Consider the following 24,956-nt stretch of genomic DNA (forward strand, 5'->3'; position numbering starts at 1 on the left):
AAGTTAAGATGTGTAGCCTTGTCAGCACTGAGCCTTTGTGACAGATTTATCTCTGGCTTGCAAGAATAGAGGACATCAGTGCATCGGTAGGCTACATGTATTAGCTAGTGTTATGAGAATAAGAGAAATTGTAATGTGTGGGGAAATTTCCAAACCACTTCCATTCCTTGATTAGTTGTCAATCAATTTTGTAAGAGGAGGGCAAGTAGGCCTATGCTGTTATATTTATTTATTTGTGAAACAACAACACATTGTCAATATTCTTTGAATACATTAACAAGGGCTATGAGCATCACCTGATTCTGTAGGATATAGCATATAAACCTACGCATTTACCTCAAGATGAGTGTGATAAGTGCACCACCCTATGTTTAAAACCGACATTGCAGGGCATTGAGGCAAAAGGAAAACACAATATTTCGTATACAAATGCATTAAAATGTACTTTCCATGTCGGCATATTTGCATAACAAAGAAGACACAGATCACACTGAAAGGTCAGTCATATTCATATTAATGACCCTGATAGCTGCTCAACTCTGCTGACGTTTCACACGCACGCAATTGACAGACAGACGGAAGTGAGGTAGACTGAAATAGCACGTCTTCCTATGCAGAATAAATACAGTGATGCTTCCCTCCTGATACTGACTGTACCGTCAAGCTTGATAAACGACAACATTGAAAGGCTGTCATAAAACAAACGAGATGAATTCCTCAAGAAGAAGCGAAAGCGATTGGCAGGGTTTGGTCAGCGAGGTGAGTTTATTCAATATGCCACTGCCTCCATGTCAAATTTAATCCCAATCCCAATACATCGGCTCACAGCTGTCAGTATCTTTATCACGTTGTTTGAAATAAATGTGGCTACAGTATCTCGTTTTTTTAAACACTTCCTATAGTTTAAATGTTCATGTTTGTCGGGTAGCCTATTTAATCTACAACGCAGTTGCATATTTCAAATTCAACATGCTAGCCTACAACAAACTAGAACTGATGCGTACAGGGTATTTTATTTCTAAAACAGAACCGCTACGTCGTTTCTTTTGATAAATATGACGGCTTGAACATGGAATGAGATACAACATTTTGACGCATGTTCATTTTAAATGGAAATGGATTAACCGTGGTTTAATGCGATTATAAAATCGTCCTCGTTTGTTAGGAGGGAGGGAGGGAGGGAAGGAAGGAAGGAAGACTGTCTAGTACTGCACTAATAAACATCTAAATGTTTTCAATAAAATCCATTACATGTTTTCCTGCTACGGACATAGTCTTCATTGTGGGCATAGGCTATATGCTATCCCCGATAACATTTGTAAGCATAAGGAAGTACATTTTGAGAAGAATCCAGACAAATGTTTTCACACGGTGTTTGTACTGTTGGCCTACAGTACATTCTAAGCTTATTTACAGAAGCTTTTGTTAACAGTTAGGTTAAGGTTAGTCAGTCAAAAAGCACACAGGTGCAGAACAGGAATGTGACAGCTATATAAAGCATTATATAAACTATTCCAATCTTTATTTTGGTTATGTATTCATTGGGTGTGAATAATAGTAGAGAATGATTTATTTAATCTTTTATTTCTTTCATCACATTCCCAATGGGTCAGAAGTTTATATACACTCAATTCATATTTGGTAGCATTGCCTTTAAATTGTTTCACTTGGGTCAAATGTTTCAGGTAGCCACCCACAAGCTTCCCACAATAATTTGGCTGAATTTTGGCCCATTCCTCCTAACAGAGCTGGTGTAACTGTGTCAGGTTTGTAGGCCTCCTTGCTCGCACACGCTTTTTCAGTTCTGCCCACAAATGTTCTATGGGATTGAGGTCAGTCGGCTTTGTGATGGCCACTCCAATACCTTGACTTTGTTGTCCTTAAGCCATTTTTCCACAACTTTGGAAGTATGCTTGGTGTCATTGTCCATTTGGAAGACCCATTTGCGACCAAGTTTTAACTCCCTGACTGATGTCTTGAGGTGTTGCTTCAATGTATCCACATCATTTCCCTTCTTCCCTTTTCATGATGCCATCTATTTTGAAGTGCACCAGTCCCTCCTGCTGTAAGCACCACCACAACATGATGCTGCCACCCCCGTGCTTCACGGTTGGGGTGGTGTTCTTCGGCTTGCAATCATCCCCCTTTTTCCTCCAAACATAACGATGGTCATTTGCTTCATCAGACCAGAGGATATTTCTCCAAAAAGTATGATCTTTGTCCCAATGTGCAGTTGCAAACCGTAGTCTGGCTTTTTTATGGTGGTTTTGGAGCAGTGGCTTCTTCCTTGCTGAGCGGCCTTTCCGGTTACGTCGATATTAGGACTTGTTTTACTGTGGATAATATAGATACTTTTGTACCGGCATCTTCACAAGGTCTTTTGCTGTTGTTCTGGGATTGATTTGCACTTCTCACACCAAAGTACATTCATCTCTAGGAGACAGAATGTGTCTCCTTCCTGAGCGGTATGATGGCTGCGTGGTCCCATGGTGTTTATACTTGCGTACTATTGTTTGTACAGATGAACCTTCAGGCATTTGGAAATTGCTCCCGAGGATGAACCAGACTTGTGGAGGTCTACCATTTTCTTTCTGAGGTCTTGGCTGATTTCTTTAGATTTTCCCATGATGTCAAGCAGAGGCAGGCCTTGAAATACATCCACAGGTACACCCCCAAATGACACACATGATGTCAATTAGCCTATCAGAAGCTTCAAAAGCCATGACATCATTTTCTGGAATTTTACAAGCTGTTTAAAGACACAGTCAACTTAGTGTATGTAAACATCTGACCCACTGGAATTGTGATACAGTTAATTATAAGTTAAATAATCTGTCTGTAAACAATTGTTGGATAAAATACTTATGTCATGCACAAAGTAGATGTCCTAACCGACTTGCCACAACTAGTTTGTTAACAAGATAATTGTGGAGTGGTTGAAAGATGAGTTTTAATGACTCCAACCTGAGTGTATGTAAACTTCTGACTTCAACTGTAGATATAGGTAACAAATTACTAAAGAGGGAGCCAGAGATAAATATAGTCTAACCAGAACCTGTTCAGCCCTACTTTAAGAAAATATCTGTGACTTTGAAAGAGGGGTCTCAAAGGAGCATAGAGGGTTTAAAGTGTGTGTGTGCATGCGCGTGCCTCAGGCATATGAGATTTCAACCAAATTGAACCATTATGGGAGATTCTGGACCAGCGCCGAAAACGGCGTTTTCCATCAACAAAACACAAAATTGTGGAAAAATTGTCACATCCCTCCAGTAGAGTTCCAGACACTTGTAGAATCTATGCCAAGGCACATTGAATCTGTTCTGGTGGCCCAATGCCTGTTACTTTATGTTTGTCAGGGTTCCCATGGATCCTTGAAAGTTTGTTCATTTGAGGGGAAAAAATCAAGACCTTGAAAGTTTTTAAAAATGGACATAATAGACATGGGTCATTGAACGTGCTTGAATTTATATATTTTGTGCAAGAATAGAAATTGAAGTTCTTTAATAAAAAATGTAACTTAACGTCACTAACAGACTGACCACACCGCTCCCGTCGCGTGTGAATCTATGCTATTCCATTTTTGCACCCACTGCTCTCGTTAAAATAGAAATCAGTTCTATTTCTGACGCAGATCGCTCTGCAATTCCTGCCTCTCCCATCTCCTCATTGGTTTATAGAAGCATGTACCCACGTGCCATGTCCTCATTGGTTATACCTACTTGGGTGACTGAAAGACGAACGAGATCAGTGGCGGTAATGCACCTAATTTATGAACGTTGTTAATCGCAATGTGAAGTCAAGAGAAGAAAAGGCCTGGAAGGAAGAGAGATGACTAGAAATGATTCGGTTGACCGTTTTATGTGTGGATTAATTGGCGGAGTAGAGGACCTTGTGCAACTCAAATGTTTATATCCCAGGACAAATTAGCTAACTAGCTAAATTGCCATAAATGTTTAATGCTTTTTGACCTGTCCCCAAATTAATATAATTGGTTCAGAGTTTGTTTCGATATTGTAACCTGCGTGTCGTGATCGCGTTTGGTGTGTGGGGGGGGGGACAAAATAAATGCACTATGCAATAGATGCACAATGGTTTGGGTTCCGCGTAATAGGCTAAGTTCCGCTATCTGCATGTGTGTCTCCCGCCGTCTCTGTGTCCTTGTTTCACGCGTCACCTGCCTCGCAAGTGCGATGGTCAGGTGCATACATGAATGATGCAGCTTAAACAGCTTTCTCGCTTCCTTGCCGCTAACGTTAAGTGAACCTTCAGCTCTGCCTGGAAAATTTACATTCCAGGACTCGAGTCTCACCAAAGACATTTACAAAGACTGGCTTGTTGGAGATCCATGGGACATCCATACGGCCCGATGAAGAGCCTGCCGCAAATCAATAAAAGTGGGCGAAGCAGCTGTGACGAGCCATGCTGATGGAGCATCACACATGACGGCACTGCACAAGTTAAAAGCAGGTGGGTCCTACCCCAGGTAACATGTAGAAAGGAATACAACAACCATAGTTAGTTACTAACGTTAATTAGTTAGCTAGATTATTCCATCTGTTCGCAGTTGGGCAAATATAACTTTAACGTTACAGAATTTTTCAGTAAAATTAAGGTTTGCTATGTTGTTTAGCTAACGTTATCTAGATGTCAGTTCTCCCACAAAATCACACCTGTCAATATAGTGCTAACTAGCTAACGTTAGCCAACTTGAGGCCAGCAGAGCTAGACAGTGAACATTTCAAATAAATGACAGTTTGCTGACATTGACTGAAAGTTTACATTTAGTTAAAGGACGTTAACTGGAGTCGTAAGTGACAACATTTCATGACTAATGCTAGTTAACGTTAACCAGCTAGCTAGTATTCATCAGACTTGGACACTTATTTTCTTACAGTTCCCACTCTATTGAACTAAGTGGAAAAGTCATCGTCATCTACATCACCACCAAGACAATCTTCTACAACTACTACCACATTCACCACCTCCTCAAGACAATCTGTCATAACTGGTGTTCCAAAAGAGGACACATTGCAGGCTGAGACATTATGGTGTCTGAATATGATGGAGTCTTACTACTCTTTCCACTCTAGTGAACGCACAGGTGAGTGGTATGGTTTATAAACTCACCTGTAACATGAAATTATTTTTAGGAACATGTTTGTTTTCATATTCTCTCTGACACAAACACGTTCACACACAGGCTAGATACAGAAATAAGTGTTTGATTTCAATCTTTTTTCTTTTCTTTTTTTTGTGTAACTTTTAGGTGCTGTTCTTAGTGATGTTCCCAGACAGTGCACTAGCCCAGACCTTCGCATGCGGGGCAACAAAGACCAGCTATGTGTGCACAGATGGCTTGGCTCCTCATTTCAGGCATTTATTGTCTAAAAAACGGTCTGCTGGGGGGGAGGACTATGTACTTCTCTTTGAGAGCTTTAACAGAAAGGCACAGTCAAAGCAGTGTGACTCACGCCCGTTTATGGGATAAGGACAAAGTCGTGACAAGAATTTATGATTCTAAATTCATGGGACATGCGACTGCTTTGGACCTTAAAGCTGTTTATGAGAAGAGCACCGAAGATCTACCAAAGAAAAACATGCTTCAGAATCAGATCTCCATGGGTAGACCAAATGTAATTTGGGTGTTTTACTCATAGGTTGGGAAGTCCCTCCTTGATGCTATTTACCAACTTCTGAAGGATACTCCAGCCTGCAGGGAGGACTACTTTAACATAATTGGATCATCAGATCCCCCAATGCCACTTAGGTTTTGCAAGACACAGTGGGTTGAAAATGCGCCCGTGCTTGAACAAGCTTTAGAGTTTTTACCTCATATGGCAACATGTGAAGGCTGTAGATCTAGGCATAATCCAGGTACAAAGTCCTTTGAGGTGATTCAGGAGGCTGTTAAGGACCCTCATGACAGCAAAACTTTATTTTATCTTGTCAGTGAGCAAAGAAGGGACACCATTTCTCACACGCTACCAGACCAATAAGCCCATGGTGCCATTGTTCAAGCTGCTTGATAAGCAGATTCATTAAGCCAGACCTCATGAAAGAAGTGAAGACCCCTCAAACGTATTGATGTCGAGGTGAGCCAGTCATCCAATCACATCGACTCCTCACAGGTAGACTTGGGCTTTGTTACTTGAAGAATTATGAGAGACTTGTCCGCAGGGATTTTTGTTGCCCGAGAACATTGATGGACTTCAAAATCGCTTGCAAGAAGTGTATGCTCACAACTGTTAACAAACTCATTGAGAAATCCCCATTGAGGTACTCTCTGGTCTTGCATCTTTCTTTGATCCAAGGGAAATGGCAGGAACAAATAGAAAGATGCTGTCTACAGAAAAATCGAAGATGGCCCTGACCTGCCTCGTAAAATGGTCAATGAGAGGAAGAAGATTGTGATAACATCATTCAACAATACTCACATTTTATTGATGACATTGTCCAGGCCCAACACTCAGAGTTTGTAAACTTTGATCCTGTCCAAGACAGTGTGGACACATTTTTCCATGAGTATATGTCAAAGGACAAAGAGTTCAGAAATCCTTGGAGACATTGCCGCCAACTCCTCTTACTGTCACATGGGCAAGCCTCCGTAGAGCATGGATTCTCCATCAATCGGAAGATTGAAGTGGAGAACTTGAAGATTCATACGTAGCACAGATGTGTAGTTGACCACATAAGAGCTGTGGGTGGCATACATAATGTGTGCATTGACAGATCGCTGCTGATGTCAGTGGCATCTGCAAGGCAGAGGTATGTGACGCATCAAGAAGAAGAGAGTAACGGAGAAGAATGCATGAGCAAAAAACAGAGACCTTATAGATTAACTTAAAGGGAAGAAAAAGACTGAGAAATGCTCTTGAGACCTCAGCAGACAAATTTGCCCTAAAAGCAGAGAGCACAGGAAATCTCACTCTTATTGCCAAGTCCAATAGCCTGAGAAGGGGTGCTAAAGATAAGAGCTGAAATAGAAACACTACTCAACAAAAAAGTGAATGTCCTAAAAGTGAATGACTGGGGGGAAAAAAAGGTCATGTTTTTGCTCTGCGACATGTTTTGTGTTAAGCTGGTGGTAATGAAATAAACGAGTTACTTAGCTCTTCAACTCGTAAATAAGTCTGTCTTTATCACTCATTATACACAATATATTGTTTTGCTTTGTTAGAGAAGGCAAGAAACCACGTAGTCTGCCGTCACTGTAACACAGCACAATTGAGAAGTGTTCACTCATTCAAGCCTCTCTCTCTCTTTAATTGTCTGTGAGCTTCTGTAAAGCCTGCTAGTTCTCATTATAATAATTCTCAGTGTTGTAACTGTAATTAACCTTGATCCATGTCTCAAACTATGCCATGCTGGGTCCTTGAATTGGGCCTGGAAAGGTCTTAAAGTCCTTGAATTTGATGTTTAAGAAGGACCCTGGTTGGTGTTTCCATTATTTTGGCAGTTAGCTGTACAGTGTGTCCTGCTTATAGAAGTTTAATATGTCCCACACAGTGATCTCATCATGCAGGGAAGTTGCCTTTTTTACAGTATGTCTGATCTGCTTGCACAAGATGACAATGTGTGTTCCTGTCATGTGTACAGTTTCTGGTGTGTAAGCGCAAGTTGGAGAGCAAGAAGGAGGCCCTCCTGATTCTGTCCAAGGAGCTGGATACCTGTCAACAGGAGAGAGACCAATACCAGCTGATGGCCAACCAGCTCCGAGAACGCCACCAGGGACTCAAGAAGAAGTACAGGGAACTCATAGTGAGTCTACACCCTCGGAATAGGGTGATTTTGGATCAGTTACATTTTCAGGATTAGGGGAGGGGAATCTGATCCTAGATCTGTACCTAGGGGGGAAACTTCACCCCGGAGCCACTACTTCACACTACGACTCCACAACTGCTCCTCACATTGCTACAATACCTTACTACTGCCTACTACACTGACTTACTACACAAGAGGGACATTAAAGGCCTCATTCAATCAAAAGTTGTATTACCGAGTTCTAATATTTCAAAGTGACACTTCCGGTATCACAAGAAATATGAAGATCAAGTTTGATTTGTTACATGCTTCATAAACAACAGGTGTAGACTCAGTGGCATGCTTACTTAGGGACCCTTCCAATAATGCAGAGAGGAAAAAGATAAATAATCGAAAAGTAATAACACAAGGAATAACACCATAAAGGCCTACACATTGAGTGTATTGATAACTTGGCTATATACACAGGGTACCAGTACTGAGTCGATGTGCAGGGCTACGAGGTAGTTGATATGTACATATAGGTAGGGATAAAGTTACTAGTCAACAGGATATATTATAAACGGTAACAGCCGTGTATGTGATGAGTCAATGCTGATAGCCTGGGTAGCTTAACTATTTAACTAGCTTTTTAGCAGGGTATGGCGCTACAACCTTGACACCTGTATTTGGAGAGTTTCTCCCATTCTTCTCTGCAGATCTTCTCAAGCTCTCAGTTTGGATGGAGAGTGTCACTGCACATCTATTTTCAGGTCTCTCCCGAGATGTAAGATCAGGTTCAAGTCCGGGCTCTGGCTGCACCACTCAAGGACATTCAGACACTTGTCCAGAAGCCACTCCTGCGTTGTCTTGGCTGTGTGGTTAGGGTTGTTGTCCTGTTGGAAGGTGAACCTTCGCCCCAGTCTGAGGTCCTGAGCGCTCTGGAGTAGTTTTTTTCGTCAAGGATCTTTCTGTAATTTTCTCTGTTCATCCTTCCCTCGATCCTGACTAGTCTCCCAGTCCCTGCCACTGAAAAACATAATGATGCTGCCACCACCATGCTTCACCGTAAGGATGGTGGTGGCCAGGTGATGAGTTGGCATTCAGGCCGAAGAGTTGGATCTAAGTTTCATCAGACCAGCGAATCTCTGTCTCATGGTCTGAGAATCCTTTAGGTGCCTTTTGGCAAACTCCAAGCGGGCTGTCATGTGCCTTTTTACTGAGGAGTGGCTTCCGTCTGGCCACTACCATAAAGGCCTGATTTGCGGAGTGCTGCAGAAATGGTTGTCTTTCTGGAAGGTTCTCCCATCTCCACAGGAACTTTGGACCATCAGATTCTAGGTCACCTCCCTGACCGATTGCTCAGATTGGCCGGGCGGCCAGCTCTAGGAAGTGTCTTATTTCATTTAAGTGTGATTAAGGCCGCTGTGTTCTTTTTTTAATTTTTTTTTTTAAATGTAACATTTATTTAACTAGGCTAGTCTGTAAATAAGAATTTGTTCTTAACTATGACGGCCTACCCCGGCTAAACCTTAACGACACTGGGCCAATTGTGCGCCGCCCTATGGGACTCCCAATCACGGTCGGTTGTGTTACAGCCTGGAATCGAACCAGTGTCTGTAACGACTCTTTTAGCAACTGAGATGCAGTTCCTTAGACTGCTGCGCCACTCTTGGGGATCTTCAATGCTGAAGAATATTTTTGGTACCCTTCCCCAGATTTGTGCCTCGACACAATCTTGTCTCTAAGGACAATTCCTTTTGATCTCATGGTTTGGTTTTTGCTCTGTCTGTGGGACATTATACAGACAGGTGTGTGCCCTTCCAAATCATGTCCAATCATTTGGATTTACCACAGTTGGACTCCCATTAAGTTGAAACATCTGAAGGATGATCAATGGAAACAGGATGCACCTGAGCAAAATTGAGTCTTGTAGCAAAGGATCTGAATACTTATGTAAATAAGGTATTTCTGTTTAATACATTTAAAAATAAGTATTATCTTTGTTATTTTGGGGCTTTGTGTGTAGATTGAGGGAAAACAATTATTTAATCAATTTTAGATCAACGCTGTAATGTAACGAAATGTGGGAATAAAGGAAGGGATCTGAATACTTTCCGAATGCACTTTATTTCTTTACATTTTCATAATTTATTAACCATAGTCATATCAATCATACAATTTTATCTTGACTTCAGGTAAGTGATCTGTCCTCACGATCAATTTTTTCTTCTTCTACATTCTAGGATGGAGACTCCAGTCTACCACCTGAAAAACGAAATCAAGTAAGTTGACATCAATAGATGCCATGGCGTCAAAATATTTTCTTACTATTTGTAGTAGCGTGGCAGTCTAAATGTGTCGACTGAAAAGTAAATGATAAACTGTGTCAAATTGGATGACCGAGGTAACGGTTTGCATTATGACTGTACTGACATAACACCCGTGGCCAGAAACTTCCCTATGTCGCGGATGTTATAGTATGCTAGACTCCACAGCAAATTTGCGGGTGTTAAAATCTCTGTGATCAGGTAAGTGTTGTCATTGCAATATCTGAATGTTGATTCTAGTGGGGTTGAAATTGGGATCGAAATGGGATGTGGGATCGAAATTGACGCCATATGCTGTGAGTAAATTAAGTGTTATTTGAATCACAGTGGAATCAACACCAGTTGGTGTTACTCGACTGTGTTACGTTAATTTCCATGAAAAAGACGTGGGAGGGGCCTCATCATATTTCCCAGCATTCTTTGTTGCAGGTTGCTTTTTAGAATTGTTTATTTTAATATGTATGTTACTGAATTAATTAATTGATCTTATGCTACACAAAGATAAATTAAAATACGATTTGTTTAAAAAATATGTTAAGTGGTTGATCCAGTTTAGATGGTTCAGGTAGTCTTATTTATCAATCTCCCTACCTTGGCAGGCATTCTATCTGCAGATGCGGGTGATTTAAAAGTTCCGACTGTTGTATATCCTAAATAGATTCCAATAGGAATTATATAACACTTTGCAAGCCAGCAGAATATTACTTGCCGATGTAGCCTACAAACCAGGAGTTTTAGACCACTGTGTTAGGGTAAAACTAGGCTGTCAAAGTATGGTGTTAGGTTCTTATTTTTCAGAGTAAATAACTCAAGAGCACTAGAGAAGCTTTAACCAAGTTTAATCATTCCCGAAGGTTCTGCACAGCTGAAATCAGACAGCAAACATTTCAGACATCACAGTTTATATACATCCTACTTAAGACGCTCCTCCTTACAGTTTGTCTCCACAGGAAAGAAGGTAGCCAGATACTAACCCTGATTACTCCCTTAAGGCGAACTGACCTCACCCCTCACCTCCTGATCCACAGATGTCCATCTGTCTTCCCTATATCAACACATCGCTCTCCTCTCCTACATCAAACACATTCCAAAGCCTTCTGTCTTTCTTTAGAGAACCATTAACTTCTAACATAGTCTCCTATCATTCATTTACTACCTCAATGATCAAAGTTTAGCTGATTCCAACAATGGTATTGTCAAGAATGTTATGTATTCTCATAAATAATTTCATTTTCATTATAAAATATGACCTTACGCACTAACTTAGTGAAGGCTACAGGACTGAAAACCATTGAATGCAACAATCATGTCTCTGTCACTAGAAAAGGCTGTCATGGGTGCAACAGGTACCTCTAAAATTCACTCGAAAGGCACTCTGAGAAATAAATATGCCAAAGGCTTTATGTTAACACCCCAAAAATAGTTACTGTAAGTCCACAGGTGTTAATTCCATAAGACTGTTAGAGCTGATGCTGTTACATTTTCTTAGTGTGCATTTATCAGCAATATTCTGATGGGTCACATACACACATTTAAGAAAGTGTTACATTTAACACTGTTTGTTAAAATTCTGATCTCACATTTGCTGTGTAGATGTGAAAGAACAGTATCGTGTACAGTTGAAGTCTGAGGTTTATATTCACTTAGGTTGAAGTCCATTAAAACAATTTTTTTCAACCACTCCATAAATGTATTGTTAACAACCTGTAGTTTTGGCAAGTCGGTTAGGACATCTACTTTGTGCATGACACAAGTAATTTTTCCAACAATTGTTTACAGACAGTGAATTATGTGAAGTGTAATTTTCTATCACAATTCCAGTGGGTCAGATGTTAACATGCACTAATTTGACTGTGCCTTTTGAACAGCTTGGAAAATTTCTGAAAATGATGTCATGGTTTTAGAAGCTTCTGATAGACTAATTGACATAATTTGAGTCAGTTGGAGGCATACCTGTGGATGTATTTCAAGGCCTTCAAACTCAGTACCTCTGCTTGACATCATGGGAAAATCTAAAGAAATCAGCCAAGACCTAAGAAAGAAAATGGTAGACCTCCACAAGTCCAGTTCATCCTTGAGAACAATTTCCAAACTCCTGAAGGTACCACGTTCATCTGTACAAACAATAGTACGCAAGTAGAAATGCCATGGGACCACGCACCCTTCATACCGCTCAGGAAGGAGACGCATTCTGTCTCCTAGAGATGAATGTACTTTGGTGTGAAAAGTGCAAATCATTCCCAGAACAGCAAAGGACCTTGTGAAGATGCTGGAGGAAACCGGTACAAAAGTATCTATATCCACAGTAAAACAAGTCCTATATCGACATAATTTGAAAGGCTGCTCAGCAAGGAAGAAGCCACTGCTCCAAAACCGCCTTTAAAAAATCCAGACTACGGTTTGCAACTGCACATGGTAACATTTTGGGCTTTTTGGAGAAATGTCCTCTGGTCATTATCATTATGTTTGGAGGAAAAAGGGGGAGGCTTGCAAGCCGAAGAACACCATCCCAACCGTGAAGCACGGGGGTGGCAGCATCATGTTGTGGGGGTGCTTTGCTGCAGGAGGGACTGGTGCACTTCACAAAATAGATAGCATCATGAGGTGGGAAATTGTGGCTATATTGAAGCAACATCTCAAGACCTCAGTCAAGAAGTTAAAGCTTGGTCGCAATTGGTTCTTCCAAATGGACAATGACACCAAGCATACTTCCAAAGTCGTGGCAAAATGGCTTGAAGTCAAAGTGGCTATCCCAAAGCCCTGACTTCAATCCCATAGAAAATTTGTGGGCAGAACTGAAACAGCGTGTGCGAGCAAGGAGGCCTACAAACCTGACTCAGTTACACCAGCTCTGTCAGGAGTGGGCCAAAATTCACCCAACTTATTGTGTGAAGCTTGTGGAAGGCTACCTGAGAAGTTTTTGCCTGTCAATTGTGTAACTTGGGGAATGCTACCAAATACTAATTGAGTGTATGTAAACCTCTGACCCACTGGGAATGTGATGAAAGAAATAAAAGATTAAATCATTCTCTACTATTATTCTGACATTTCGCATTCTTTAGGATCACCACTTTATTTTAACTGACCTAAGACAGGGAATTTTACTTAATGTAAAAAAGGATTAAATGTCAGGAATTGTTTAAAACTGAGTTTAAATGTATTTGGCTAAGGTGTATGTAAACTTCTGACTTCAGCTGTACATATCATTCACTCTATCAGTTGAATTTGGCCCAGCTGTTGAGAGACTCCAGAGAAAGGAGTAAGCAGCTGTCTGAAGAGGTGAAGGAGCTGTGTCAACGACTGGCTGAGGCCCAGGGGGATAACAAGGTATGATATCCTTAAGGGATGGGGTCAATTCTTTTTCAATTCAGGAAGTAAACTGAAATTCAAATTTTCATCATTTGAAAATAAATTCTGTTTACTTCCTGACAGTGCAGCAATGGTTTACGCACATTTGAAATCCAACAGTGGAGTTACTGTCGGTTACATTCCAAATTTAAATGGAATTGACTCTGTCCTCCCCCTACCCTCCCACAGCTCCTGCGGATGACCATAGCCAGACAGAGGTTGGGGGATGAAGAGGTGGGGGCAAGGCACTTCCAGGCCTATGAGCGGGAGGACCTGGTCCAGCAGTTGGAGACGGCGCGAGAGCAGGTGAGGAATGGAACGGTTGTGCCATAATTTGTAACTGTTGGGATCTGAACCCCGGGCTACCACTCAGGAAACCAACCTCTTTAACATTCGACCAAGAGGAAATTCCAGGGCAGGGCTACCTCATTGCAAAAGTGTGATTCTGCTTCACCTCTGCTACATTTGGTTGAGTGGTACTGCGACTAATTGCATTGGACCACATGTCCACTCTAGAGACCAGGGTTCAATTCTGGCACTTCTGAACTGTTTCCACCCTCATCTATCTCCTTTTTACTGTCTTAAATACATTTTAAAATTCTGAACAAGACTGCTTTCTCTTTTTTTAATCAAAGTTGTAGAATAAGTTGTCCTGCTAAGAGGGTATGGTGGTGGGTTAATAAAAGAAGCAAGTGTGAGGAACATACCTTGGGTGACGTTGGAAACAACACTAATGGCAGAATGAAGTTGTACAGATGGTTTTAATATTTTCATATAGCAAGATAAGAGATCAATTGTCACTACCATATTCCCAACCAACCATAGTTCAGCCTATGTTTCCCACTCATTATGCAAGGCAGTGTTGGAGGTTTGTCACAATCTGTAATATTATAGGTATTTATAAGGCATCTCTTACAATGTTTGAAATGCCTTACAAAGTTTGAAATCGTACATGTTGTGTTTTTTTTTTGTGTCCTAGAATGAGGAGCTGGAGCACAGTGTGAAATCTCTGACGGATGAGCTGCAGGATGTGAGGGCGGAGCGTAACGTGTTCCAGGAAAAGGCCCAGCGGCTGAACCACGAGGTGAACCACATCTTGGGGGGACACGAGTGTCGGATTCTAGACGTAGATGCACTCTGCATGGAGAACAGGTGCGTTTGTGTGTGGGAGAACATAATGTATGTAATATCTGTAATGTTTTACTGAATGCAATAAGGATGTTCATGAACAACTTTCTTCACAATGTATGACTTTGGGCATTTGTTTTGGAATACTTTTTAAATAAACTGTTTTCTTTCAGATATTTACACGAGCGGTTCAAACAACTGCAGGAGGAAGTCACCATGCTCAAAATGAATGTCATGAAGTACAAGGTATTGTAAGCAACATATAAACAAGCATTTCACATTGTGTGAATAGTACTAATAATACTATAGAAAAGAATAATCCTTAGAGATGGTCTTAAATATCACAACTACTCAAGGCCTTATTTGGTCAAAGCTGGTAACTGAGTTTCTGGGCTCATGTTCTAATGTCAATTAAAATGTCATCTTTAGTGACAGTTTTGTTGCCAAGATGGCACCCATAACAGTTGTAGCTCTCAAACCAAGTTTGACAAACTGTATGATTATCTGTATGTTTATTTAACTTGGTAATATTTTGTATGGTTCACAATCCTCTACTACTACACATGCTCAATCATGTTAGTGAACAGGGGTATACAATATATCATATGAATATTTTACTGGTTTTCAGAGTGCTCTGGAGAGCAGGAAGAACTCCAAGACTTATGGCAAAGCTAACAGCAGTGCACTCACTGGGGTGCTCTCTGCCAAACAAGGTACTGCACAAACCGTTCCCCCACTCATCTTCTTTCTGTTAGTATTTTGTTCATTAGTTCATAATGCAAATCAATCATTGTACTCTATCTTGAAACTGTACACACTTCCAGACTTGGAGTTAGAAAACACATTTTTGGGGGATTGTATTAACAGTGGACTAATGAACAAAATAATAAACATTTTATTTGTATGTAGTTTTTTGTTTATTCGTAGTAGACCTATTGAGACCTAGGTCTCTCTTTGAAATTTGACCTGCAAACACAAATATACACACACAGAGTACCAGTCAAAAGTTTGGACACCTACTCATTCAAGGGTTTTTCTTTATTTTTACTATTTTCTACATTGTAGTATAATAGTGAAGGCATCAAAACTATGAAATAACACATGGAATCATGTAGTAACTGGAAAAGTGTTAAACAAATAAAAATATATTGTATATTTGAGATTCTTCAAAGTAGCCACCCTTTACCTTGATGACAGCTTTGCACACTCTTGGCATTCTCTAAACCAGCTTTGCCTGGAATGCTTTTCCAACAACCTTGAAGGAGTTCCCACATATGCTGAGCACTTGTTGGCTGCTTTTCCTTCACTCTGCGGTCTAACTCATCCCAAACCATCTCAATTCGGTTGAGGTCGGTTGATTGTGGAGGCCAGGTCATCTGATGCAGCACTCATCACTCTCCTTCTTGGTCAATTAGCGGCTTACACAGCCTGGAGGTGTGTTGGGTCATTGTCTTGTTGAAAAACAAAATATAGTCCTACTAAGCACAAACCAGATGGGATGGCGTATCGCTGCAGAATCCTATGGTAGCCATGCTTGTTAAGTGTGCCTTGAATTCTAAATAAATCAGACTGTGTCACCAGCAAGCACCCCCAGCAATTTGACCATGAAGTTCACGCAGTCTCCTCTGAACAGTTGATGTTGAAATGTGTCTGTTACTTGAACTCTGTGAAGCATTTATTTGGGCTGCAATTTCTGAGGCTGCTAATTCTAATGAACTTATCCTCTGCAGCAGAGGTAACTCTGGGTCTTCCTTACCTGTGGTGGTCCTTATGGGAGCCGGTTTCATCATAGCACTTGATGGTTTTTGCGACTGCACTTGAAGAAACTTTCAAAGTTCTTGAAATTTTCCAGATTGACTGACCATGTCTTAAAGTAATGATGGACTGTCTCTTCTCTTTGCTTATTTGAGCTGTTCTTGCTATAATATGGATTTGGTCTTTTACTAAACAGGGCTATCTTCTGTATACCACCCCTACCTTGTCACAACAGAAATGATTGGCTCAAACGCATTAAGAAGAAAATACATTCTACAAATTATCTTTTAACAAGGCCCACCTGTTAATTGAAATGCATTCCAGGTGACTACCTCATGAAACTGGTTAGAGAATACCACGAGTGTGCAAAGCTGTCATCAGGGCAAAAGGTGGCTACTTTTGAAGAATCTCAAATATAAAATGTATTTTGATTTAACACTTTTTTGTTTACTTGATTCCATGTGTGTTATTTCATAGTTTTGATGTCTTCACTATTCTACAATATAGAAAATTAATTGTAAAAATAAAGAAAATCCCTTGAATGAGTAGATGTCCAAAACAGTTACATTCCTCCACAAATAATTCCCCAATCAATACTCTAAACTGCACGAACAGAACCGTAAGATGAAATATATTTAGAATTTTGTTACAGCAATACAGTGCATTAAAACTAAAAGCAGATTTACCTAGCTTGGTGGAGACCCTAGGAACCTAGAGTTAACCAATCCTGTGAACTGGTTAGGCAACTCACTAACACGGATGTGCGTCCAATCGGCCTCACAACCACAGACCAGATGTAACCACACCAGCCCAGGATCTCCACAGCCGGCTTCTTCACCTGCGGGATCGTCTGCGAACAGCTGATGAAACTGTGGGTTTACACAACTGAAGAATTTCTGCACAAACTGTCACAAACCATCTCAGGGAAGCTCATATGTGTGCTCATCATCCTCATTAGGGTCTTGACCTCCTGACTGCAGTTTTATGTCGTTACTGACTTCAATGGGTAAATTCTCCCCTTCAATGGCCACTGGCACCCTGGAGAGTGTGCTCTTCACGGATGAATCCTGGTTTCAACTGACCCTGGCAGTTGGCATTGTGTGGTGTCGTGGAAATTTCCTGTATTTACCAAATCATGAGAGCAAACCACACAAGTCAGAGTTATCATAAAGTCCATCTTTAATTATATGAGCTCCATCACAACCCTGTGACTGTCAGATCAATTCAGTGTCTATATCTGTATTCTCTGAGAGTCCCTTACACATTGCAACTGAGATCCTTTATAGCAAAGACACACACAGCCAGACAGCATTGGCCATAATTTATCGTTCAGCTTTGTCTCCTAAACTATGTTATTTTCTCAAACTCAGAACCATAAACCAAATCCTCATATCAACAGGCATATATCAAATCCACCCCTCCTTGACAAGATCACAGAGACACATTGACTGGCACACAGACATTGTGGAGCCAAGAGATACACGCTTGACCTCTCCCCTCTCTGCAGCCCAAGTAACTTAGTCCTGACAGAACAGATGACTGCAACCCGGCCACAGTATTATACAAAAATAAACATTCTGATGAGAAGTAACTTCCAAACATATGATGAATATAAAACATCTTACCTATGTTACCAAATAATTCTGATTATTCCCCAACAGTGGGTGAGCGGTTTGCTGACATAAACATTACGAACAGAGTGCCCCATGGTGGGGGTAGGGTTACGGTATGGGCAGGCATAAGCTACGGACAACAACCACAATTGCATTTTATTGATGGCAATTTGAATGCACTGATACCGTGACGAGATCCTGAGGCCCATTGTCATGCCATTCATCTGCTGCCATCACCTCATGTTTCAGCATGATAATGCTCTCCCCCATGTTGCAAGGAACTGTACACATTTCCTGGACTTTCAAAATGTCCCAGTTCTTCCATGGCCTGCTTACTCACCAGATATGTCACCCATTGAGCATGTTTGAGCATGCTCTGGATAAACGTGTTCCAGTTCCCGCCAATATCCAGCAATATCCACTTTTCACAGCCATTGAAGAGGAGTGGGTCAACATTCCAAAAGCCACAATCAACAGCCTGATCAACTCTGATGGAGATGTTTTGCGCTGCATGAGGCAAATGGTAGTCACACAAGATACTGACTGTTTTTGTGATCCACGCCCCTAAGGTATCTGTGACCAACAGATGTATGCCCGTCTTCCCAGTCATGTGAAATCCATAGCTTAGGGCCTCATATGTATACGTATATACTGTACTCTATATCATCTACTGCATCCTTATGTAATACATGTATCACTAGCCACTTTAACTATGCCACTTTGTTTACATACTCATCTCATATGTGTATATACTGCACTCAATACCATCTACTGTATCTTGCCTATGCCGCTCTGTACCATCACCCATTCATATATCTTTATGTACATATTCTTTATCCCCTTATACTTGTGTCTATAAGGTAGTAGTTTTGGAATTGTTAGCTAGATTACTTGTTGGTTATTACTGCATTGTCGGAACTAGAAGCATTTCGCTACACTCGCATTAACATCTGCTAACCATGTGTATGTGACAAATAAAATGTGATTTGATCATTTATTTACATTTTCTGTAATTTGAAGTTGTTGCATGTTGAGTTTATATTTTTCTTCAGTGTAATATCACCATAATCAAGAACAGATTAAAAAAAGGTTGACTGAATAATCTGCTTAATAAGCTCATCGATGTTTTAAAAAATAAATAAACGTAAAATCCATATCAACCCAAGTGCCTAAGTACTTACAGTTGAAGTCGGAAGTTTACATACACTTAGGTTGGAGTCATTAACTCGTTTTTCAACCACTCCACAAATTTCTTGTTAACAAACTATAGTTTTGGCAAGACGGTTAGTACATCTACTTTGTACATGACACAAGTAATTTTTCTAACAATTGTTTACAGACAGATTATTTCACTTATAATTTGCTGTATCACAATTCCATTGGGTCAGAATAATGCTTTATGACAGTGTCAAAGTGTATTTTCGACAAGTTATTTAAAATGTTATGGAAAAAACATGACTGTAAAGAGTTCATTACAACAATAGAAAATTACTTTTTTAAAACACTTTCAAACAAAAGGAAACTTCTTGGCAGGAAAACAACTAATCTGAGTAAATGTGGGTTTTGATGTGTGTAGGTGTCATAACAGCCATAAAATAACACACTGTCTCAACCGGTGTAAATATATGGGTCATGACATGTTACTGACAAGCTGTCAGCTGTTACGACATGGTTATGACACTGGGTGTCGAGTAAAGTGTTACCTAATTTTCCTCTAAAGCCAGTGCTGATGTAGATATCTCTGAACATTGTGTCAGTTCTCTGCACATTTCATTTTAGATAATGATACATAATCAAAATGCCAACATCCCTCTGTATCCATCTAACATGTTCTTGCACCATGCATTTACTTCCATATGTAATACGCATCAAAAGGCAAAGCTATCCAAGATGGACACTCTAAACTTAAACCCCCCAAAACATCTGCCTAGGCAAACATAATCACAGACTAAATCTAGTAGTCTTTTTTTCTGATCATCTTACCTATCTTAATGGGATTTGTGTGTGTTCAGTCCAGGAATTATTGCTTTCTGAGGACAACGGATGCAGTCTCCCTGTCACGTCTCAGTCCATCTCAGACCTCAAGTCCCTGGCCACAGCCCTACTGGAAACTATCCATGAGAAGAACCTGGTCATTCAGCACCAGCGCCAAACCAACAAGTAGGGAGCTCTTCTACTCTGTAGAAATGTTTTAATTCCTTTCTTCTTAATCAGAATTTCTCATCAGAACTCTCATGACCAATTTCCTCTAGTTACTCTGTAAGTGGCCCCTATACCATGTACTCAATTATTGCATTTCTACCTGTAATGTTGTGAACATCTCACCTCAGTGAATAGTCTGTTTGTAACTCTTCCTATGTAAACAGGATTCTGGGAAACCGAGTAGGGGAGCTTGAGAAGAAACTGAAGACTCTAGAGGTGTCGGGATTATGGAGCCTCCCAGGTCTCTGCCACACACTGTTTATTTTTTGGTTCTGAGGTCATTTTTATTATTTTAGAATTTATATCATGATGCATATTGCATAATGAGTAACTTACTAGCCTGTATGTATACCATGCAAATATAAATGTGGACCTCGAAGCCAGTTCCATGATTGATTTTCATTTCCCTGCTGTAATCAGGGACTGATTTAGATCCTGGGACACCAGGTGGATGCAATTAATTATCAGGTAGAACAGAAAACCAACAGTACTCCGGACCCCCAGGCTCGCATTTGAATGCCCCTGCTGTATACATTCTTAAATGCTGTTTGAAAGTGGCATGAGCTAATATAGAGTATTAACTGGTGACTCATACTGATAGCTTTTGATCCTGTATGTGGTCACTGGCCAGTATTATTGTTACTCAGTCACTATTGTCAAACTATGAATGATTTTGATTGATGTTCCATCTCTCCCACTGTACTGAGTTTCATCTCTCTTTTCCTTCTGCTTTCTGGAGGCCTGACTTACAATGTGTCTCTGGGATTCTCTGGAAGTATGTTTCCACTGCTTTACTTTACTTCACTTATATTATACTGTACTATAGTGCACTACCATTTTTTTAATTTAATTTTTTTAAGTTGCTTGCTTTATCTCCATCCTGTCCCTGAAAATATCCATGGTACACATTTTTTTCTATATGTATACTTAGCAATCCCCACTGCATGCATGTTTTGAGATTAGTCTGTTTTTTTACGGAGAAGAAAATACACTAATGCAACAAAACCATACTTATAAAACTTTTGAGTCACTGCAGAAAGCCTGACCGGCCTTCAAAATAATAAGGCAGGTCAGGCAGAGAGAAAGTCACAATGCTGTCCCTGTCTTTCTTGTCTAAAGTGTGAACCCAAAAATAAACCTAACTATATTTTTCTGAACATTCTTTCTCACTGGATGGGAAGAATGTCCTTTGCACTGATCCCTGTAAACCCAGACTCGACTGAAGAGAGGTAGCCTGGTCCCAGATCTGTTTGAGCTGCATAGTCAACTCGTATCGTTGTTTCTGCATTGGTGTTACACAGCACAAACTGATCTGGGCCCAGTCCAGAAGAGAAGCCACTCTGAAGCCACACCCTATATTTACCCTGTCCCTTCTACAGTATGATGTATCCAAAGATAAGGGATGCTCTGCTCAGTATTGTAAATTCATTACAAGTAAAGATCTGGGCTTTTATGTGCAGGGTAGGTTGGGAGTATAATATTTTTGTCAATACAGTTGCTGACGTGATCTAGTAGAAATATGTGACAATTGTTGCAACATGGTTATGTTAACACTAGTTAACATTAGGACTTGTTATTATATCAAAAGTGTAATATGGCCCTCCCGAGTGGCGCAGTGGTCTAAGGCACTGCATCGCAGTGTTAGTGACCGGGAGACCTGTGAGACGGCCCAGCGTCGTCCGGGTTAGGGGAGGGTTTGGCCGGCCGGGATGTCCTTGTGCCATTGACTCATGTGCACGCTGACATGGTCGCCAGGAGTACGGTGTTTCCTCCGACACATTGGTGCGGCTGGCTTCCGGGTTTAGCAAGCAGTGTGTCAAGAAGTAGTGCGGCTTGGCGGGGTCGTGCTTCGGAGGACGCATGGCTCTCGACCTTCGTCTCTCCTGTACTAGAGTTTTAGCGATGGGACAAGACTAAACTACCAATTTGGATATCACAAAAAAGGGGTAAAAAATAGTGCTTGTAATATAATTTGGCTTGTTTTGTGATAGGAGGGAGAGATGCCATCATCCTGAATGAAACTCTGCAGCCTAGCTCCACTGTGACAAGCTCTGAGGAGAAGAAAGTACCATCCAATGATCACGAAGTACCCCCTACTGAGCACGAAGTACCCCCCAATGAGCAGGATGTAACCTCCAATGAGCAGGAAGTACCTCCCACTGACCACAAAGTACCCCCTACTGAGCAGGAAGTACCTTTCACTGTGCAGTCTACCACAGGTAAGAATATTCTATGTAATTATGTGGGGCTAACTGTATAAATAGCAATTTCATTAAATATCTTACATTCCAATTATCATGCATTATATAGAGTAATGTATCTTTCACTGGCTCTTATGTACTATATTGTTAATTTGTATTACAGCAGATGACTACACCATTCTCATTGCTGCCAATTTGGTTCTGGGTGTTGAAATCAATGTTACTAATGCTGCTACATTTCAATTACACCGTAACATTCTCAATTCTTTTGACCAAAGAGCAGAGGATGACAAGGTAGCCAAATGACATGCAGATCCCCGTCCCCGTCCCAAGACATGTGGGGGGTTACCCAGTGTGACGGGGGATACAGAAATAAGCACCAAGGAGTCAGAGCCACTAGTGTCACCAGTCAGCCTGGACACATCCAAGCAAAACTGCTGAGGAAGTCACTGACTGTTCTCAAGGAGAGACAATAAACCTGGATGAATGTCACTGTCGACCACTCACAAAGTGCAAATGAGGTCACGGTGCTTCCATGGTACCAATTAGATGAGACTGTAGGCGGGACTCCATCCCCTTCCTCAAGGCCAGACTTGGACGTGTCCTCCTGTAAGACATATGCCACATATCAGAGCCTCTAAAGGACACAAAACCCACCCAGAGAGAGGTGAGTTGGTCAGATGACAATGTCTTTAGGGTGGGGTCTGAGGAGATTGACATGGCAGAGGGCTGTATGACACAAAACACCAATCTTCCATCCTCAACATCAACCTGCAGCTCTCCTATTCAAACAAGTCCCACCCACGGGGAGAATAACCAATCACACCACAAGGCAGAACATTCAGAAGATGTGAGGGTCGAGTGCTTAATGAATAAGGAGGCAGAAATCCTTCCCTTGAACAGTAGCCACTCAAATGCTGAATGATCAGACCGGGATGGGAAAACAGTGAAGAATGACAGCTACTTCAGCCAAAACCACGCCTAGATTGACACTAATAGAATGGGTTTCAATATTCCTGAGGGTGCATTCTGTAAAATGTCGTACTGCTTATTGGTGATTCCAAGCTCCCAAGATTTCTGAAAGAGATATTCTGCTACAACTCTGCTACAGTTGCTCTAACGTGGAATTGAACCCTGCGGCCCTTCTATTCAGTGGTTGAAGCTGGCTTGGACTGACTAAGTACAGAGAACCTACTAGCTCCTCATATGTTCTACTGCTTTTTATTTTTATGTACACTGCTCAAAAAAATAAAGGGAACACTAAAATAACACTTCCTAGATCTGAATGAATGAAATATTCTTATTAAATACTTTTTTCTTTACATAGTTGAATGTGCTGACAACAAAATCACACAAATTATCAATGGAAATCAAATTTGTCAACCCATGGAGGTCTGGATTTGGAGTCGCACTCAAAATTAAAGTGGAAAACCACACTACAGGCTGATCCAACTTTGATGTAATGTCCTTAAAACAAGTCAAAATGAGGCTCAGTAGTGTGTGTGGCCTCCATGTGCCTGTATCAAATCAAATCAAATTTTATTTGTCACATACACATGGTTAGCAGATGTTAATGCGAGTGTAGCGAAATGCTTGTGCTTCTAGTTCCGACAATGCAGTAATAAGGAACAAGTAATCTAACTAACAATTCCAAAAAACTACTGTCTTATACACAGTGTAAGGGGATAAAGAATATGTACATAAGCATATATGAATGAGTGATGGTACAGAGCAGCATAGGCAAGATACACTAGATGATATCGAGTACAGTATAACATATGAGATGAGTATGTAAACAAAGTGGCATAGTTAAAGTGGCTAGTGATACATGTATTACATAAGGATGCAGTCGATGATATAGAGTACAGTTATACGTATGCATATGAGATGAATAATGTAGGGTAAGTAACATTATATAAGGTAGCATTGTTTAAAGTGGCTAGTGATATATTTACATCATTTCCCATCAATTCCCATTATTAAAGTGGCTGGAGTTGAGTCAGTGTCATTGACAGTGTGTTGGCAGCAGCCACTCAATGTTAGTGGTGGCTGTTTAACAGTCTGATGGCCTTGAGATAGAAGCTGTTTTTCAGTCTCTCGGTCCCAGCTTTGATGCACCTGTACTGACCTCGCCTTCTGGATGACAGCGGGGTGAACAGGCAGTGGCTCGGGTGGTTGATGTCCTTGATGATCTTTATGGCCTTCCTGTAGCATCGGGTGGTGTAGGTGTCCTGGAGGGCAGGTAGTTTGCCCCCGGTGATGCGTTGTGCAGACCTCACTACCCTCTGGAGAGCCTTACGGTTGAGGGCGGTGCAGTTGCCATACCAGGCGGTGATACAGCCCGCCAGGATGCTCTCGATTGTGCATCTGTAGAAGTTTGAGTGCTTTTGGTGACAAGCCGAATTTCTTCAGCCTCCTGAGGTTGAAGAGGTGCTGCTGCGCCTTCTTCACGATGCTGTCTGTGTGAGTGGACCAATTCAGATTGTCTGTGATGTGTATGCCGAGGAACTTAAAACTTGCTACCCTCTCCACTACTGTTCCATCGATGTGGATAGGGGGGTGTTCCCTCTGCTGTTTCCTGAAGTCCACAATCATCTCCTTAGTTTTGTTGACTCATCTCCTTAGTTTTGTTGACCTCC

At 41.0% G+C, this 24,956-nt stretch overlaps 1 protein-coding gene across 15 annotated transcripts; it reads left to right on the forward strand.

Annotated features, from left to right (window-relative positions):
- Positions 1 to 574: 574 nt before the first annotated feature.
- On the forward strand, positions 575 to 23,588 carry LOC109901030 (coiled-coil domain-containing protein 149). Of its 15 annotated transcripts, none has more exons than XM_020497007.2 (16): positions 584 to 759; positions 4,296 to 4,467; positions 4,895 to 5,101; positions 5,267 to 5,373; positions 7,597 to 7,758; positions 9,987 to 10,025; positions 13,290 to 13,397; positions 13,608 to 13,724; positions 14,398 to 14,570; positions 14,720 to 14,792; positions 15,175 to 15,259; positions 19,927 to 20,074; positions 20,281 to 20,357; positions 20,856 to 20,891; positions 22,108 to 22,335; positions 22,481 to 23,588. In XM_020497007.2, exons 3-16 carry the CDS (start codon positions 5,059 to 5,061, stop codon positions 22,621 to 22,623), a joined length of 1,539 nt encoding a protein of 512 aa, XP_020352596.1. In that variant the 5' UTR covers positions 584 to 759; positions 4,296 to 4,467; positions 4,895 to 5,058; the 3' UTR covers positions 22,624 to 23,588. The 15 variants fall into 15 exon arrangements, with proteins under 15 accessions (XP_020352600.1, XP_031693452.1, XP_020352601.1 ...); XM_020497010.2 differs by having other exon boundaries at positions 5,267 to 5,341; XM_031837587.1 differs by having other exon boundaries at positions 585 to 759; positions 22,601 to 23,588.
- The last annotated feature ends 1,368 nt before the right edge of the window (positions 23,589 to 24,956 follow it).

Source organism: Oncorhynchus kisutch, linkage group LG12 (genome assembly GCF_002021735.2).
Source record: "Oncorhynchus kisutch isolate 150728-3 linkage group LG12, Okis_V2, whole genome shotgun sequence".
Taxonomy (NCBI): domain Eukaryota; kingdom Metazoa; phylum Chordata; class Actinopteri; order Salmoniformes; family Salmonidae; genus Oncorhynchus; species Oncorhynchus kisutch.